The sequence below is a fragment of the Notechis scutatus genome, chromosome 2, assembly GCF_049901735.1.
Source record: "Notechis scutatus isolate UNSWTSFEM ecotype Mainland chromosome 2, rNotScu1.2, whole genome shotgun sequence".
NCBI lineage: Eukaryota > Metazoa > Chordata > Lepidosauria > Squamata > Elapidae > Notechis > Notechis scutatus.
The window spans coordinates 217,808,716-217,829,069 of record NC_142010.1 but is presented as its reverse complement, the minus strand read 5'-3'; the positions used below and the strand labels follow the sequence as shown (position 1 = coordinate 217,829,069).

Here is a 20,354-nt window from a genome sequence, read left to right as displayed (position 1 = left end):
ACCTAAATAAGCAAGACTGGTATTAAAATACACTGCTCAAAAAAATAAAGGGAACACTTAAACAACACAATGTAACTCCAAGTCAGTCACACTTCTGTGAAATCAAACTGTCCACTTAGGTAGCAACACTGATTGACAATCAATTTCACATGCTGTTGTGCAAATGGAATAGACAACAGATGGAAAGCATAGGCAGTTAGCAAGACATCCCCAATAAAGGAGTGGTTCTACAGGTGGTGACCACAGACCACTTCTCAGTTCCTATGCTTTCTGGCTGATGGTCTGGTCACTTTTGAATGCTGGCTGTGCTTTCACTCTAGTGGTAGCATGAGACGGAGTCTACAACCCACACAAGTGGCTCAGGTAGTGCAGCTCATCCAGGATGGCACATCAATGCGAGCTGTGGCAAGAAGGTTTGCTGTGTCTGTCAGCGTAGTGTCCAGAGCATGGAGGTGCTACCAGGAGACAGGCCAGTACATCAGGAGACGTGGAGGAGGCCATAGGAGGGCAACAACCCAGCATTAGGACCGCTATCTCTGCCTTTGTGCAAGGAGGGACAGGAGGAGCACTGCCAGAGCCCTGCAAAATTACCTCCAGCGGGCCACAAATGTGCATGTGGCTGCTCAAATGGTCAAAAACAGACTCCATGAGGGTGGTATGAGGGCCTGACGTCCACAGGTGGGGGTTGTGCTTACAGCCCAACACCGTGCAGGACGTTTGGCATTTGCCAGAGAACACCAAGATTGGCAAATTCGCCACTGGCACCCTGCGCTCTTCACAGATAAAAGCAGGTTCACACTGAGCACATGTGACAGACGTGACAGGGTCTGAAGATGCCGTGGAGAACGTTCTGCTGCCTGCAACATCCTCCAGCATGACCGGTTTGGCAGTGGGTCAGTAATGGTGTGGAGTGGCATTTCTTTAGGGGGCCGCACAGCCCTCCATGTGCTCGCCAGAGGTAGCCTGACTGCCATTAGGTACCGAGATGAGATCCTCAGACCCCTTGTGAGACCATATGCTGGTGCAGTTGTCCCTGGGTTCCTCCTAATGCACGACAATGCTAGACCTCATGTGGCTGGAGTGTGTCAGCAGTTCCTGCAAGACGAAGGCATTGATGCTATGGACTGGCCTGCCCGTTCCCCAGACCTGAATCCAATTGAGCATATCTGGGACATCATGTCTCGCTCCATCCACCAACGCCACGTTGTACCACAGACTGTCCAGGAGTTGGGGGATGCTTTAGTCCAGGTGTGGGAGGAGATCCCTCAGGAGACCATCTGCCACCTCATCAGGAGCATGCCCAGGCATTGTAGGGAGGTCATACAGGCACATGGAGGCCACACACACTATTGAGCCTCATTTTGACTTGTTTTAAGGACATTACATCAAAGTTGGATCAGCCTGTAGTGTTTTTTTCCACTTTAATTTTGAGTGTAACTCCAAATCCAGACCTCCATGGGTTGCTAAATTTGATTTCCATTGATAATTTTTGTGTGATTTTGTTGTCAGCACATTCAACTATGTAATGAACAAAGTATTTAATAAGAATATTTCATTCATTCAGATCTAGGATGTCTTATTTTTGTGTTCCCTTTATTTTTTGAGCAGTGTATAATGAGTTTTTCCAAAAAAGAAGAAATTGTTCATATTTATTTAAAAGGGATATAAATCATATGAGAATCATTGCTTTTAGAAAATCTTGAATAATTAAAGAAAATTTTAAAAGGATTAATGTAACTGCAATATTTTCCTCACTCTCTGCCCCCGCAAAAGAAGTGACTAGAAAATCATCAATGCAGACCATATTCCTTCTTCTAATTAAATAAATGTATGAAATACACTCATTACTTTTTTATAGATTGTACATGCCATTCGTATAATGATACAATCTTCTAATGCTGTGTTTCAAAGCAAGGTAGTGAAAAAATATGTTAGAACTATGAAAGTACATTTATACAATATATCATCTTTATCTCTATTTTGGAAGAAACTTTACCTTTTTTAGCCATCTGCATTTTCTACCTATAGTTAAATGAAAACCAATGGTTGGTGTTTTCATTGAACAAATATTTTCTTTTAAAATTTTAACTTTGTTTCCTATCATATAATATTAAACTTCTTGGAGCAAATGAAATATATTTGCTTCAAGAAATACATACAATTTCATAAGCTTTTTTTATTTAGCTTTAAAGACACTGAAGATCGAACTGAAGTCTTCTTCTGAGGTTGGACAGTTAAGAATATTCCTATGACAGATATGTCCATTTGTACAGACTGATTTTTAGGCATCATATAAGCTTCTATCTTGATAATTTATTTCCTCCTGCAGCAGTCCTTATCTTTTATAGAACAAACCCCTCACAAAGCTCAAAGAACATCTGACATGCAGCTATGTTATTGACAAAATGATTTAAGCTGACTTAAGGCTACCTAAGGCAGTAGAAACATCAAAAAAGGCAAATGTAACTGAACAGAAACAGGATAGAAAAATCAAAGCAACAGTGATGAAGGATCTCTTTGTGCTCTGTCCCAGTCTCGGTTTCAAAGAAGAAAAAGGCAGTATGATTCAATTCTTTTTATTAAATGTATTACAACCAGGTTGAAACCTCAGGTATGAGAATTCAGGGAGATTCTTTATTAGGTGAGAATATATCAGCATCAGATGTCAAAACTACAATATTTTCTGTGCCTTTCGATAACATCCTACTCAAAGATATTTTTTTCTTCAGTATTTCAATAGCAGTTTCATATGGAGATTCTTATCTCAGATAAAACTCTTGCTTCTTTTTATAAATTACCTGGTCAGTTGGCTATCCTCCTAGTGATCTTGAAGCAAATGAAATAATTGTTCAAATTCTTATAGGTTTTCCATTTTATAGTATAAAAACCATCAGGAAGACTGTTGTGCATTTTTGGTGACACCTAAATTTCCCATCACTGTCTGAAAAAAGGACCTACTTTCTGCCTCATTGGATCCCTAGGGCAATGAGCAAGAAATGGAGCAACTAGATACAAGTCTAACAAGATAAGAGGGGATAACAATTCACCTCTTCTATCATTAAGCACAATGAAATGCTCTAGAAGATCATGGTTTAGTTATGTATCCCAGATACATAAATGAAGAAATGAAAATGATCTCTTATTTTGCTGTCTGGATAGATTTTGTTTGTTTCTTTTGCTTAATGTGAAGTAGAAGACAATTGTGAAATATATATTTTTGATGTTAACTAATTTATCAATTTTTACTTACTACTTGTGAAATATCAATGAAAGATAAGAATATGTTGTTTAAAAATCAGATATAAAATTCAGGAGACCAGAGAGCTAACAGTTGTTGCAGATCATTTACATTCTCAATCACACAATCAAGTATATAAAACAATATTAACAGTCATGGAATAGATACTAGTGAAACTATTAGAGAAAGATGCAGTAGGTATTTAAGCATCTTAGTTAAATTAAATATGAATACTTTAAAATAAAATAATCATCATGAAACTAAAATCATTTAAATGACTTTTCATTGTGAGAACCCACACTGATCTCCATTGAAACTGTGGGGAATATATAACCGAGAAGGAGACTGATTTATTTACATACATATCTATATTCATTCACACACATACTCATGCATGGGCTTCAGAATCTCCCAAAATTTGAAATTGTAGTATTTAGGGGCAGCCACTAGAAAGGTCCTTTCTCTTTTCCCAAATAAATAAGTCTCTTCCCCATTGAAAGAAAGAAAGGGGCTTCTTCCCAATAGCTTAGATAGGCCAATAAGGAAAGAGATAACACCTAAATGTATTCTGCTGTCAAATAAATTTTCAAAGTCTGTCTCTTCTGCATATTTTAACTTATTTAATTATAGTTCACAATATGTAGGAGATGACCAGGCTGAGCCCAAGGGAGGGGGTCAAGTGTGTCATTAGTTTCAAGTCCCTAGAGAACCCACAAGAGATCTAAGTCCAGCCCTGCTTGAATTCTTTTGACTCTTGTCTACTGCCAATTCACTTTGACTGTTAGTAGTATGGAGAGTGTTAGAATGCAATAAACCTGTATTCATTTGAACTGCCTTACCTCCTGATTTCCTGCATTCCACACAATGTGACATTTTTGAAAATTTATAAATAAAATGGTTCTACCTTTCTTTTTAGATGAGATAAACTGTACAAATATATGTTACCACTAACTAGTATTACGTAGAAATGACATTATATCTATTTGGAATCACCAAATAAATGGGTTGAATAAATGTAACAAACTTTCTGCATTGGAACTATATTTCATACATGTGTGAGTATACCCAGACTGTCAGATTAATAAAATGGAAAAACCCAGATCAATCATAACTATTATATATAGTATATATATATGTATAATGTTTATATAATTTTGACAAAGCATTTACAAATGTTTCAGCCCATTCATTCCTATGGATCTACAGGTGTTACAAAGCTCACAGACAGATCTTCAAATCAAATGTTTTTTCCAATCCATTATGATTTTGAACATAAATGTTAAGCAAATTTCTCTAGTTGAATGGCAAGTGGTGTAATGTATACAGGGCCCCCTACGTAAAATGCATGTATGTCTTTTTCACAAATCCATTTATAATTGGAAGCAGCTTGTAGTATTGCTGATCACATTTTTTTTCCTATATGTTATTGTTTTCCCTGTTCGTAAGGCTGTGTTAAACTGGCACTCTGTCTCAACTAGCTAGAAAATGGATATGTCCATTTGGTACATGTCAGGTATTGTCCTGCTTTTTGTTTCTCCAAATATTGTATAGATTTGTTCAAAATCTGAATGAATATAAATGCTAGATTTCTTTTGAAAAGAGGCAGAAACTTGAAAGTAGTTGAATCAGTCTATGGTTTGCATAAATTTAGAAACTTCTAGTCGGAATTATAAAAGGATACGGGAGGCCTTAAAAGAATCCTTTCAAAGAAAATCTTATTCATACATTAGGAAGGCTTAGTCACAGTTTGAGTTAAGGTTAGTTTGTTATAAGCCAAATGTATGCATATAGGAAGAAGAAGGCTTTCATTTTATATATCTGAATTATAATATATCCACAATTGATTTAAAGTATGAAGCTTAGGCTTATCTAGATTCTCTTCTTTATATAAGATGCTGAGAACATCCTTGAGAAGAAGAAAATTCTCTCTGAATTTCTCCATTGATAGACTAATGGTAAAAGAGACAGAAGAAATGTATAAAAGAGTGCATTTAATACAAATTCATTTTTACTGTTATTAAAAATCACATAAATAAGAAATTATTTTATGGAGGCAAATATTCATTGAAGTATAAATTCCAGTACAAGGACAAATTGTGCAGTATTTCATATTTCATGGCTTATTTAGATTTAAGTTAAGACTTGTATTAAAGTTAAAAGATAAAGTTTAAACAACCATTGCTTTTATTGTATTTGTTCCTAAAATGATTGCACTTTCTCTGTTAAGACACAGTGATCATATATTATTGATTCATTCAATTATATTCATTATTGGTATAGTATAAATGCTAATGCTCTTTTGAACCTCAGAAGAACTAATGTCTAAAAAGGCATCAAAGTTTTGTTTGTTTTATCTCAAGTGCCCAATCCATACACAACTATCAAATTCTTCCAGAGTCTTCATTCTCAGACTACGTTTTTTTCCTATTAAGTCCCAGTTTCTTTCTCCCTCAATAAAATATTTACAATTTCCAAGATTTAATTTGAAATTTTAATTTTCTTCCTAGGCTGAAGGCAACTGAAGCCTAGGAAGAAAGCCAATAGTTTGCATTCTTTGTTTTCTCATTTCCTCTTATTATGGCTAGGGAGAAAAGCATAAATACTTAACAATTCTCTGCTGTTCCATTCTCCACTGTGGAAAAACTCTGTGAAGAGGACAAAAGAAGGGCTAAGGAAAGAGAAAAATTATAATTACAAATCCTGTCTATGACTTTTAGCATGGAAAACGTGGTTAACGTTATATAACTGAGCTGAATTGACTGCATTATCCAGTTAATAGCTGAACTGATGCCCTTCCTTTTTTTGGTCAATTCTGTTTTCCTTAATTGTTTTTTCTTTTGTTCCCAGGGTGCTGGTTGCACTGCACTAGTGGTAGCTGTGGTAGCAAGAAAACTAGAACTTACCAAAGCTGAAAAACATGTACATAATTTCATGATGGATACCCAGCTAACTAAAAGAGTAAGCTATAATATAAACCATTTTTGGATATTTTTTATAACAGCATCTTGTTTAATTCTGTTCTCTGATCAGGAAACTTCTAACAACTCAATTTGGAAGGTTGAATATTCCGTTTCTAAGTTTTGAAGCATCATATTAATTTTAAGTACAGGACCCAATGTCATGTGAACAAGTCTTCTGCACAAAGAGAAAACATTCTCTTCCTGTATTCTCGCAACTTCTTCCTCCTTGCCCCTTCTCCTCCTCTTCCTCCCCACAGCTTTATGGAGAAAATTACCACTGAATACATCTTACAGTTTAAAAGAATGTTAAAAAAGAGCACATATTGGAAAATACCAATCACAAAATTATAAATGATAATGTGCATAAGAAAAGGGAAGGAAGACATTCCTAACTCCTTGATCCATTCTGATGATGTGAACCACTACAATCTGCTCTGTATATTTGGTCCAGTTTGGTAGATTTGAAGAAGTGGTTATGGTTGGAAGTCTCAGGGCATAACCCTGAGACCTCTCTCTCTCTCTCTCTCTCTCTCTCTCTCTCTCTCTCTCTCTCTCTCTCTCTCTCTCTCTCTCTCTCTCTGAATGTGCTAAAAGTAATTTAAATTGCAATACATGTATTGAATCTATTTATATGTAGCAAATACATAATGTTATGTCTGAATGTACTTTCTGTTTGAAGATAATATTAAATACACTTTTAAATGAAAGTGTTGGAAACAGCAGTTACTGTTTTACTCTTCAGCATTCCAACTTTTAATTACAATCAGTTCTCTAGAAATATACGTAAAGCATGTTCCAAACCTTGATTTCATCTTTTTTTTCCCATGGAGAGAAAACACTCCATGGCAACACAAAATAAAGGAGAAATTCCTCCATATGGAAAATATGGCAGGAGGCCAACTTGTTCATCACACAGGGTAGTCTGGAAACTATGGTTTAAAAAAAAGAAAAGAAAAAAGGCTACAATGGTACAAATGAAGCTCCACCAATATTTGTATGTGTGGCATACATAAAAAAGAAGCAGAATTTTGATCACATATCATCATGGCTGTCATTTTGACTTTTCTGATCTTTACATCTTTGCATGTATCAAACAACAAGGTGATGGCAACAGGTGTTTGCTCCTTCAAGAATCAACAACTGAAGGAAGGCAGAAAATAAGAATAGTTGTTATCATTCCATGAGCTATCTAAAACACTTTTCCTCAGGAACATTTTCTCCTGTAAATGTTTATGATAGAAAATATGTTCGGGGAAATCCCAGGGAAGACATAATTTGAATTCAGACATGTTTTATTTGTTTTTGTTAAATAGGTGAAAAATGCAGCTGCCAATGTACTCAGGGAAACATGGTTAATTTATAAAAACACCAAGCTGGTAAAAAAAATAGACCATGCAAAAGTAAGGAAACATCAGCGCAAATTCTTGCAAGCTATTCACCAGTAAGTACTCTCTTGTTTTGCTTGCTTTGCCCTTGTGAGGCTGTTGTGATAATCCCATAGGTTTGGCTTCCAGATAACTGCCTCAAATTCGATTTTCTGTTTATTCCATTTAATATTCCATAATGTTCCATATATGGTGCTGCCTCAGATACTGAACATCTTTACATATTTACTGGAGCTTCCTTCTATTTTCCTCCTATTTTCACCCCTTGATATGTCCCATATCTGTTCCAGAAGATCCTGTCCTTTGAAACAGATTTTGGGCAGGAATAGAAGAGAGAATGGGGAGGGATGATAGTTTTGATGATGTTGGCAGATTCCTTTTTCCAACAGAATGAAATGAATAAATAGTATTCTTTATCTCAAGAAGAAAGTTATTTCTATCTGAATATGCATTTCTGCTGAAAGGAAACAAAAGCAAAAAGAAGTCTGCCCCAAAATTCTGCAGATGGATATATATTCATATAAACAACCAAATCTAGATAAGAATTATCCTTATAGCTCTAAAATCAAAGATATGAAAGGCATGGCGTGAATATTTGTGGCGGTGGGAGATAGGAAAATGAATGGAAATAAAAATGTTGCATGCAGCCATATCATCCCCTCTATCTGGAGCTTTTCGATATGAATTATTTTAATTGTTTAAAAGCAAATGCATTTCATACATATGTCTATTTAGAGTATGAACTGTGCTAGTACATTAGATGACAGATAAGAATATCTTGAAGATCATCTTATGATTTAATGGGAGGTGTTAAAATTGAATAAATAATATTGATATTAACTCTCAGGTTAATATGATCAAATCAAAATATTTTAATTACAGCCACTAAAGGTTCTGGCAATATGCCAGTTATATTTTATGAGTTAAAGCTGTGATGATTTAAAATTATTTAAAAAGCAATATTGCTAAAATAAGGTTTATATTTCATAAAAAAGAAAAAAAAAACCTTGTTGGTTCCACTTTAACATAGAAAATATAAGAACAAACCATTATTTTGAGGTGGAAACTTTGGGAACTCAAGGCTCTTTGCAAATAAAAGGAAAGCAATACATGTTCCACGTTATATTTCTGTCTTATATACATTTTTGGGAAATAATCCATTGCTATTTTCTCAGAAAAGGGAGGCACCAATAGGTGTCCACCCTAATACTAAAATCTTGGGCAGAAAGTGTTGTGCTGCTATATTTCCATATGTCAGTCACACACAAAAATTGTTTCAAATGATCTTCAGTTATGCATCAATAACTGGACTTTGAATCCTAACATTAACTATGATTTGCTGAAATAAGACATTATACAACTGTGGTTTGAAAGTGACTCATTTCAACAGATCGTACTAATATTATTAATAAGTTGGGCATCATTAAAAGTTATTAAGCAAAACTGAAAGCAAAAGTTTCCAGTCTCTTCATCATGGCTGTGAAGACCATGAAGCTCACTATAATGTATACAGCTAGTTTACAGTTTAGCGTATGTTTAAATAATTCAAAAATAAACAATAAATATTTGTTTTCTTCTTCTTTTCCTTTCACTGCATCTAGAGTAAAAAGGGAAATGGGATATCTGTACACTGAACATTTTGATCATGGCTCTCACAATGGGCACGTGTGAATTTAGTCACATATATTATATACCAGAAGTGAAGGAGAGATAGATTTTGTAAATGTCTTTTTTTTCTTGTGCTATTGATTTGACCATATTAAATAGCTGTAATAGTATTTCTGTTTCAGCCTCAGTAGAGTAGAAGAGACTGAATTAAATCAATGGTTATTTGTTGTTGTGTTCAAGCAAAATTCGATATCTACAAATATTTACTTGGCTTTGCAAACATGAGGTTCAACAATGCTGTATATAGAAAAGGGCATAGTAATATAAAATGAAATATGGTTTCAAAAATATATTTACATAAAATTTTCATTCCTTTATTTTTTATTTAAAAATTATAATCTAGAAAATATTAGAATTTGTTGCGTTTTCTTCAGGTACTTGGGAAGACAAGAACTGGATATGAGAATTGCAAAATACAATTAATATATTTGAGCTCAGATCACATTTCATAGTAGTATTCTATAGTCATGCATACTTAGAATTAAGTTGGATATATTTACAACTGGATATAATCTGTAGAGAGAACTAGCAGATGATCAGTCTGTGTATCATTACATTTAATGCTAGTTGAATTCACAGCAATGATTTGCCCCCTAAATAGAATAGGATGGCAATTAATTGCAATACATTTTTTTCTTATTTCACTAGAATGTAATTTTTAAAATTTGTTTTTTTAAACTTACCAAGCTTTCTTCTAGGAATAGTTCATATTTCAAGAAAGATGTTTGAGCCTCTCTCCTGTAATAAAACTATATTCATAAAAGCTTTGTTCTGTTTATCTCAAAATTGCTGCACAAGGGTGTCCTTCTTCTGCTATTGAGTAGAAAATAACTTAGAACTATTTTTATAGTCTTCCTTTCTTATGCAGAGTTCTGCATCTCTTGGCCTTTCAATGATGCCTGTGTGGTATCACTAAGTCCTATCACATGTAGGAAAATAGCATTCTTCTTCCTCTGGAGATATCCCCTGCCTTCTCATACTATTATCGGCTCTCTCTTTTGGACTTTGATGCAACTGTTAAAAAAATATCTTTAATTTGATGATGACATATCCCAAACAGACCAACATTCCCAATCTGTCAGCAAATTATGGGAAAGGGGTAGGAATCATTGCTCTGCATCTACTTTAGAAAAAACACACTTTAGCATCTCTTTTGCCATTTGTCTTTCATTTGAAGAGCTTAACTCCCTGCTATACCGCTGACTTTCACATCACAATGACAAACTGCAGAAAGTGGGACAAAAACCAATGGTGGTGACCTGGGTTGTATGTAAACTCCACTGGGAACAGCTTTCAATTGCTTTCCATATGCCCCTCTCTCCCGTAGTATCCCACCAATTCTTCCATCTTTCTTTCCTACCAGGAAAATTCTGGTCAAGAAAACAAAGACTGAATGGCTCTGCAAGTCTTTCTTTTGGTGGTAGCAAACGAAGCACCCTATTGTTAGGAAAAGGAGGGAAGATCAAACTTCAATCACACAGATGTACAAAGCATATTGCTATTTTATGGAGATCAATTTTCCCATTGCTAAAAGTCATGCTGGGAAGGGAAGTTAAGGTTTTATGTTATCTGTGTATTACTTTGTATATGTAAAGCAAGGAATGTGAATAGATATCAATTAATTCAGTTGTGGTGAAAGGGGGTGTAAAGGGTATAATGGCACAATAATGTTATCCTACATCTGAGTTGGGCACAGCTTTCATTAGGCATGGACCTCCTGGCACCAGGGGGAATACATGAGAAGCACAAGCTATGCAGATCCCATTGAGTTCATTTGAAGACCGTCCCTTGTACTGATTTGTTTTAGAAAATGTTACAGTTTCTTTTCTTTGTTTTGTCTTTTATTTCAACAATGAAAATAGAGCTCGGAAGTAAGTTGTGTGAGCCGTTCCTTTAAAATTTGCAGAATTTACCTCTGTCTGCATGCAACAAATGGATACTTTATTTGTGAATTTTTATAGTCTGGTTGCTACTGTCGAACTGCAGTCAAAAGTCATGAATTTTTTCTGTGATAAGTGAAGTTCAGAAGAGATGAATCAGGGTATCAATATTTCATAATTTACAGAGAAAGATCCGACTATTTCATTTTTAATCTGACTGTTGCAGCTAAGAAAATAATAGCATAAAAAGGTTTTACTCTCACAAGTTATGTAAGGCTAAGAACATCCGTATCCTGAAAAATAGAAATACTCTCTTAGTAACACACTTTTGTAAGTGAGGGAAAAAATCAGGACAGATTTTATACTTTTCCATACTTGTCCCATATGTCATATGAGGAAGAAGGAAGTATCAATTCTAGATTAATAATTGGCCTTTTTGTTTTCAAAAATAACTGGCAATCTAGTTTTAATACACTTCTAAGTGGTTGTACAGACATATCAACATGCTTAAATATATATTCAAGTTGTATTTATTTAACCGGCACTTTTGTTTTATTTCTTTTTTTTTTATGTTCATAACCACACAAGACCTTGTTATATGTTTGCTCATGGATTCTTCCTCTTCCTGACATTATGAGGTTCAGTCTTTTCTCCTGACAGTAACAATGAGTTTATGCAATTATAACCATATTTTCATCCTCATTTCAAGCAAAGTGCATGCACAGCCCTGAGCAGGCCTTTTAAAGGGAATTAGGAAGCTTTTGAATTCTGGGCCTGTGAATTAGCCAAATTTCATTCTGAAGAAATAAAAGATGAACAAAAAATCCATAGGTATCTATTGGGAAAGGCTATATAACACAACTTTTAAGGTAAATTGATTAAAATATGTAAATAAAAGCATTCCAAATTATGTAAAGAAGGCAATTCCAGTGAGGTTGACGGAAACAACTTTGAAAAAAAGAATAGAATAAAATCTCTACCATCTGAGATTACTTGTATTTCTTTAATGAGTTATAGATTTTCAGATATAAAACATAGAGCACAGAACAGTGACAAATGAGAATATTTTATGGACTGAATAACTTCCTTATGCAGTTATCAGCAGTGGGCGATATATTTAAACCAGTGGTTTATAGATTTTTGCACAGATGCCTTTATTGCCAGTGCAACCCAGTGGTGATAGATGGCCACCTAGAAAATAATCCTCCAAGCAATTCTTTGTGGCCATTGATTTCCAACATAAAGAATGTCCTTACCTGCAGGATTTCCATATTGACTTTGGTAGAGATAATAGTTCCTGGTGCACAAAAGAATTAAAGAATGCTTGCATATCAAAGCTCTGAATGTACTTTGGCGTGAATAAGGAAATTTGGGGGAGGGGGGATGCACTTAAAAACAGTGTGGGTGGAGGAGGAACCACAAAATAGTTATTTTTATTTTCCCCCATTTTGAATCCTGAGGACAAAAGAGCTGCCAGTCTTTGTCAATCTCAAGTGAGCATCTTTGGGGCGTAAATTTTGAGCACAAACTTTCATATTACAATGCAGCATAATATATCCTGTTTTTCCTTTCTTACCATGCTCAGCTAATTAGCATGAATGGAATGACTTAGGCATCAAGGGAAGAATATACCCAGGGGTCTCTTTTACAGTATCCCCATCTGATCTGCCTAATGTTCCACCTAAATCACTGACAGATAAACAGACTAACTAAACCAATTAAAAAATTTTATCCATGCAGATTTTTTAAAGTACTTAGGTCAGCCACAGCAACAAGGACAATAATAACATATTAACATAATATGTTATTAATAATATAATAATGACTAACATCATTTAGCTGCTGGTCAGATAAAAGTTTTTAAATATTGAGAAGGAACTCACTTATCACTGTGTTTTCATCAGGTTCAAACACCTCCTAACCAAATCCATTTCAGACTGAAGAGGGCTTTTACCTGTATCTAATCATGTAGGCATAAGGAAGAATATAATTACTTAAGGTAACAATGAGGGGATTACTTCCTATGGCTACTTGCTACGATACAGGGGCTTTAAGGAATGTTTTGGCTTTCTTTCATATACTATGGATAAATCCTTACCTCCCTCTTTGAATTCAGCGTTAAACCATGGCAATTAGTAGTTTCGGGGACATCACATTTTCTTGCTCTCTCTTTCTTTTTTGCGGTGTTAAGGAAGCATGCTCTTCATTGTACCCAGGCACATAAACCAGTTATGACTGTACACAAAGTATTCAAGACATTGTCCATGCAGTTACTTGTTTAGATGCATGCCATATACAGGTTTTATGAGCTTTCAAGCAAGAGATATCTGACTTGGATTTCTATCTTTTAGATTACGAAGTGTTAAAATGGAACAGAGGAAACTGAATGATCAAGCAAACACTTTGGTGGACTTGGCAAAGGTTGGTACAATGAACAGTTATCAGTGAACAGTATGTTTTCTTACTTTTGTTGATTAACTTTAATTCATTTCTGAGCTTTGAGATTCAGAATAAATTCAATATATAATTAGAAAACTTGAGAGACAAAGTGATGCAGAGATTAAGGAGTTGAACTGGCACTGGGAAGACCCTGCTGCTAGCTCACTATCAGCTATGAAAATTTACTGGTTGACTTTGGACCAATCATTCTCTCTCAGTCCAATATAGTGTATAAGGTTGTGTGAAAAGACGAGAAGGGAAATAATCTGTACGGAGCACCACTGGACCTCCTGAATGAGGCAGGGTATAATTTTAATATAAAAATAAGTGAATCTGGAATTAAACCTACATAGGCTTTGATCCCTCTTCTATTTTTGTGTGTATGTGTAAGTCTGAGCCAGTCTTGACTTCTGGTGACTGCCTGGATAGCCACCAAGAAGTCATAAGAATTCTTAAGAAATTCATGATGTAAATGTTATACCAAAGTACCCAAAGCAATTTCTATACACCACTTGACTGAATGTCTACTTGAAATTGCTGCACATAATTAGCATTCTCTAGATGTGTCTGAAGTTCTCATATACAGTACTATCTTTGGAAATAGTATGTTTGAAGTAGATAGTTTTCCAGATCTTTATGTTTAACAGAAGGTTTATTTAATAGTAGATTTATCATTACTTTTTGCTGACACAAAACATATAGCCATCCTCCAGAGAAGCCTTAATTATCTCTCTTAAGCATTGAGGCTGACTTTACTATCAATTTAAGCAGCTGGGTAGATAGGGTTATAGCAGGAGGAGGTAACCCTTATTTTTTCAAACCCTCTCTCAGTATCATTCAAATCTTCAAAATGAAAACAAATTAAAACTATATGACAAGGAGCTGCCAATTTACATCATAATCCTCTCCCCAACTCTGAAGTCAAGTTGAATTCAACTTACTTGATATTGCAAACTGAGATAACAATACTACCATACCATACTACTCTGGTTCCTTATTCCCACCCTCCTAAAGAAAGAGGGATCACACAGCAACTCTGTCTATTCTCTGCACTTTTCACTGCCTTCACTAGCATGGAATACAGTTCCAGAAAAGGTTGTAGTTGGTACTTGATTCAGTTTATTTTGAGATGTCATCCTTATGTTTCATTCTGGTTCATTGCCTCAACTCCATATTAAAACAGCAACATAATTAGTATTAAGGCTATCATGCTGCTTGACTGCTTGACTCTGTAGAAGGCAGGATGTAAATCAAACCAAATCAACTGATATGGCTTTGTAAAAGAGATATGGATGCTTGGAAGCAATAGTACCTGCTCTTTGGGCATTCCATATTCTTAAGAGGGAAGGTAAATCTCCAGGTCCCTTAAGGAAGCCATTTAGATCCAACAAGTTCCTGGGATGCCGTGCTTTAACCAGTTCACTATTCCATGAATGTTTATATCAGCAATCATCTCAAAGCTGACCAGACTATAATCTGGCCATGGCAGCTGAGTTATCCAGAGCTTCTCTCCTCTGTGATCATGAAATCCATCAAATTTAGAGTGAATCCTATGGTTAGTGTAGGGTCAGTGAGTATGTAAAGGGTGCATGGGGGATATGAACACAATATAAACTATAATAGTTGTGTAAGGTACAGGGAGGCAGACACTGAGGGAAGGCCAGTCAGCTATTAGGACTCTATGTTTTTGGTTTGTATGGTGATGGTTGATAAAAGACAAAAAAGAGAAGGTTCAACTCTGGTTAATCAAAAGGGTTTTGTTGTTGTTTTGTTTTTGTTTTGTTTTGTTAAGCCAAGGGTTTCAAGTGAGAGAAAAGACTCTTATCAGGCAGTTGCATCAGGTGGTGTTATTTTGATTTGTATAAATGCCAGGACTTCTTCAATCAACACCATATTTTTGCATTTTTATTGCACTGCCTTTTCTTGGACTACATCTTTAAGTACCACATTGCCTGTAACACTTACCGATCTGATTATTATACTCAGCATTTCTTTTCAATCAAAGAGGAGCATGATTTCCTGCTTTGTTCTAGGCTAGAGGAATTCTGCTATATAACAGATGGTAGACTTTGTAAACCCCTTGGTGGGCTCCTGGCTGGAAAAAGTATTGGAGTTCCACATAGCCAAGAGATGGAATGGGGAATATGGGACAGAGTTTAAGGAATCATTTTGTGCTATATAGAAAAGAGGAAAAAACTACTGCTGCATAATGTGCACTGAGACCTTTGAGAAAATAACATTTTTCTTCTGGTAATATTGGAGAAAAATGAAACAATTGATCTACTAAAATCTATTTCACAGGCAGAGAATCTTTACAGCTTCTGGGATAAATAAATTTCTAGCCATGCTTGATTCACATTTGTGTATCTTCATTCTTCTGAAGGATTTTATATGCTTGACATGTGGAAGTGCTCCACTAAAAATTAGTAGCCTCAGTTCAATGCAGGACATAGTATAAAAAATAAGTTTGTAAAATAGGTTGGTTCCAGATGTGGATCTATTTGTATACATTCTCTTTGTCTATGAGTGAAACTTGAACATTGGAAAATACTGCTGAAAATCTTGTTTGCATAATTTGTTTCACCTTTTTCTTCTTCTTTTAGACTCAAAACATCATGTATGATATGATTTCAGATTTGAATGAACGAAGTGAAGACTTTGAGAAGAGAATTGTTACTCTGGAAACAAAACTGGAAACTTTAATTGGTAGCATCCAAGCTCTCCCTGGACTGATTAGCCAGACAATTAGCCAGCAGCAAAGGGAATTTCTTGAAGCTCAGATACAAAATTATGATAAGCATGTAACCTACAGTGCAGAACGATCAAGGTCCTTGTCTAGAAGACGAAGGTCTTCCTCTACAGCACCACCCACTTCATCAGAGAGTAGCTAGAAGAGAATAAGTTAACCACAAAATAAAGACTTTTTTGCCATCATATGGTCAATATTTTAGCTTTTATTGTAAAGCCTTATGGTTCTAATCAGTGTTATCTGGGTTCTGATGTCAGAATTCTGGAAACCTGAACACAAGTTTTAGGCCAAAATGAGTGAAAACTCTCTCTCTCTCTCTCTCTCTCTCTCTCTCTCTCTCTCTCTCTCTCTCTCTCTCTCTCTCTCTTTTCTTTTCAGATGCACAGTGAATGCACCTATTATTGCTCTATAGATTGTTCCTCCTGTAATTTCACTAATTTTTTATTCATGCACTTCCAACAAACTTTATTACTATTACAGTATATAATATAATAAAAGGGTTACTTTCTGCACATAGTTGCTTGGTCACTTTGACTTTAACATTCCCAGCTCTGTTTTTTTTTTTAAATGGAAATGTAGAAAAATGTTTTAATTATGAGAAGGCTGAGTTCATTTTGTGTTTCTTTTTTAAACAAGCTCTTATTTGATATTCTATGCAGAGAAAGATCATAGTAATAATGCATTAATTTAAATTTAGAATTAATTTAAAAGATTGGATGGTCTTTATTTAAAATTTTGCTTTTATTTTTTATTACATGCCAGCTTGCGGAGAAAAAAAGCAAACAAGTTGTTTTTGCTTTTGTTTAGAAAGTTCATTGATGAGAGCCAATGCACCCATATTTCCTCCAGTATATTGGCAGCATGCTGTATGTTCTTATACCTTATTTATACAAATAATTGTCTACTAAAAATTTAGAAAAGGGCTGGCTCCAAACCATTTTAAACATTTTTAAATATGTTTATATGTGGTGGGCGAGACTATCGTATATTTATTTTCTTGTTAAGAAAAATTTTCCATCGAAATATTGTGGCACCTCAGTCTATTTGATCTCTTGTTGGCTAGTTTGCTACTCATTACACTTTGTTTCATTTAAATAAATGAGCTAGATCTCTTCAAGATATGCCTGATCTTGATGCAATGAAAAATACAACCATGTTGCTAAATTTGTGTAGACAATCCCATTGCCATCAACCTTTAAATATATCATATATGTGCATTTCAAACCGTTTCTGAAATTGGACATAGTAGAGGTAAATTTGAAATTCTCTTTTTCTTTAGCTGTACTATTACAGAGTGGAGTGGGACAAAAACTATATTTCTGTATTGTTCCAAAATGAATTATAATACCTGCCATTACAGTACACTTATAGAAAGACCTAGTAGAACTGGAAAGGCTGTTACAGCAAAGACATTCATCCAACTTTTGGTGATTCAGTTTCCTTTTCCAGCAATCTCTTGTGATTTGGCGAAGTAAGAATTTATTGGTGAAGGTATAAAGGGAAAATATTGGAAGGGAAAAATCACCATAGTCAATAACAATATTTTAAGAAGTCTAGATTGACTTGTGATACATCTATTTTGAGATGGTAAACAAATAGTTCTTATTTTTTATATTTTTGTAATAGATTTTCCTTCCTTCTTTTTCTCTTTCTGATAAATAGTTGCCTTCTCTATAACCTATACTTTTCACATAGGAATCCCATCCTTAGACTACAGATACAATATTTTTTTCTGATTTTGCAGCTGCAATAGTGAAAAGTAAATTACCTAGAATTAACCTTCTAAATAACTGAAATAGTTGATAGTTTTTTCTCATTTCATTTGCTAATCATGGGAACTCTTCACATTTTTAAAAAAAGATACATTTTACCTTGTTTGCATGGAGATACTCACATGCTTAGACATACTTTTGAACACAAACAAGTGCAAATATTATAAAATGACCCAATTTCAAAAGTACTTTATTAATATGCAGGATGAACCAATTACTATTCAATAATAATAATAATAATAACAACAACAACAACAACAACAACAACAACAACAACAACAACAACAACAACAATAATACTTGAATATGAACCCCAAGGTTTATAATAAAATGTTGGTCTTATCCCAAACCCTGTCCAATTGGCTTCATTTATTACCTTAAGTAGATTTTTTTTCCTGTAAATTCATTTAGAATAAAGTTCAGTTGAAATCAAGGGAACAATGAATCATAAGACTTTATACTACATAAGCTAGAAACCATGAAGTTTATAGGTGGCAATAACATCTAAACCAAGAAAGAAAAAATGGACCACAGCCTCCCACCTATAATACATAATCCTTGCATGATGTAATATTTCTGAATAAAGTCCTTTAGTATTATATATTGGATATTGTCACATTCTGCCACATAAGGTTTAGTGGATGAATTTGGCTTAGCTTTCAGAAATAATGAACATGTATAGCCAAATCTGATTGGACAATCTTGGACCTATTCAGGGTATCTAAGGTGAAACCAGGAAATAATAAAACAACTTTCAGGAAATAATAAAACAACTTTCTTCTAAGGATTTCTTATTTACTGACTTTTTGATAATTCTTAATTTCTGCAGGCAAAAAAAAAATGTTATTTTAATGAATTCAAAAATCATTTTGAAAAAAAATTATGTTATTTCAATTGGTTCTGTCTAGAACGTGCATAATATTTTTTTCTTTATTCCTCCAAATAAATTTAACTCATTTCTAAACAAATTTCTGTTATTAATTCCTTCATAATAATATGACATTTCTGTTTTCAGAACAGTTGGTCCAGTCACTTTTTTTAGTCTTCTCATTATGAAGTAAGTAAAACATGTCTCTGTGTAAAGCTTTTTTTCAACAGCTAACTCTCAGAGATCAAAATATTATCATCTTTTATTTTTTACCTTATGCTAAACATGTTAAAATCTATAATTTACAAAGTAAATTTTCCAGATGTCCTATTCGAAAATACTTTTCTTTCATTTGAATCAGTTCTTTCATGAGAAAATGTGTATATTTTGGCTTTAAATTATTGTATTTCCCTCTCCCCTAGTGATAACGTTTTGGACCTATAACCTTTTGGTTATCACTACTGAACAGGTAAAAATGAAAATTATGTCATTTGCTTGCATGAAAATGTTGAGAGTCAACACTTTTAATAAATGTAATAAATGTAGACCATTTTTAACAATCCTGTTTAATCTTAATATTTCCATTTGAAGTGCTATGATGTTTTTTACATTTTATGTTTATATTTATTTTTTAAAAAAATGCTTTGAAGTAAGCCTCATTACATATGACTGGTAAAAAAGCAGATGTAATCATTTTCTCAATTAATAGATTTATATGCCAATTAGCATTTGGATTTATGCATAATTTTGTAATAGACATAAGAGATGCATTGTTTCATTTAAACAGTATTATTTGCTTGCTTCTCTCCCCAAAGAAATTAAATTCAGAGAAATTTATAATGATGGACAAAAAATTAGGTCTCATTCACATTTGAATCAAGTCCTAATTCCTTGTCCATTATCATAATGTCTTTGATGAAAAGGTCATTCAGATAGCATGGTAACATAAAGCCAGCATCTTTTCAGCTTTTGCAGTTCAGCCCTAATAGGATTTAAGTTTTGTTTATATATTTTGCATTAATGCACAAATTTTTAAGTTTATGTAAATCAACTTATGATAATAATTTCCAACAATTAATTTTTATGATATTAAAACATCTTTTCAATCATACAGCAATTCACATGTTGTAATGGTCCCATTCACAAAACCAGTTCCAATTATAGGGCTGTACTGTAGCATTTTGCAGAGTATGTTGAAGCCAGCATCGCAAAGGTTAGTGGGGCCAGGGCACATTGGGTTGAGGGTCTTTAAGGGCTGAGATGGATATGTCATGCTTCTGCAAATAATAAGGCACTTGGTATAAGGCACCTCTCCAAATGCAACAAGGGCCGTTATCTGGATTGTATTAAAAGGAATGTTTTAGTTCATTCATTGTTCTCCAAATGGCAGGAAGA

General features: G+C 34.3%; 1 protein-coding gene across 2 annotated transcripts in view; it reads left to right on the top strand.

Moving 5' to 3' along the window:
* KCNN2 (potassium calcium-activated channel subfamily N member 2) overlaps positions 1-16,832 on the top strand; it is a 72,280-nt gene extending 55,448 nt beyond the window's left edge. The window contains exons 5-8 of one of the 2 annotated variants that reach the window (XM_026671389.2): positions 6,086-6,196; positions 7,512-7,639; positions 13,483-13,552; positions 16,174-16,832. In XM_026671389.2, the coding sequence (XP_026527174.1) occupies positions 6,086-6,196; positions 7,512-7,639; positions 13,483-13,552; positions 16,174-16,461 (597 nt within the window). In that variant the 3' untranslated portion in view covers positions 16,462-16,832. Of the gene's footprint in view, positions 1-6,085; positions 6,197-7,511; positions 7,640-10,614; positions 10,768-13,482; positions 13,553-16,173 lie in introns of those variants that run through there. The other variant, XM_087958045.1, reaches the window with a different exon arrangement.
* Positions 16,833-20,354: the final 3,522 nt, after the last annotated feature.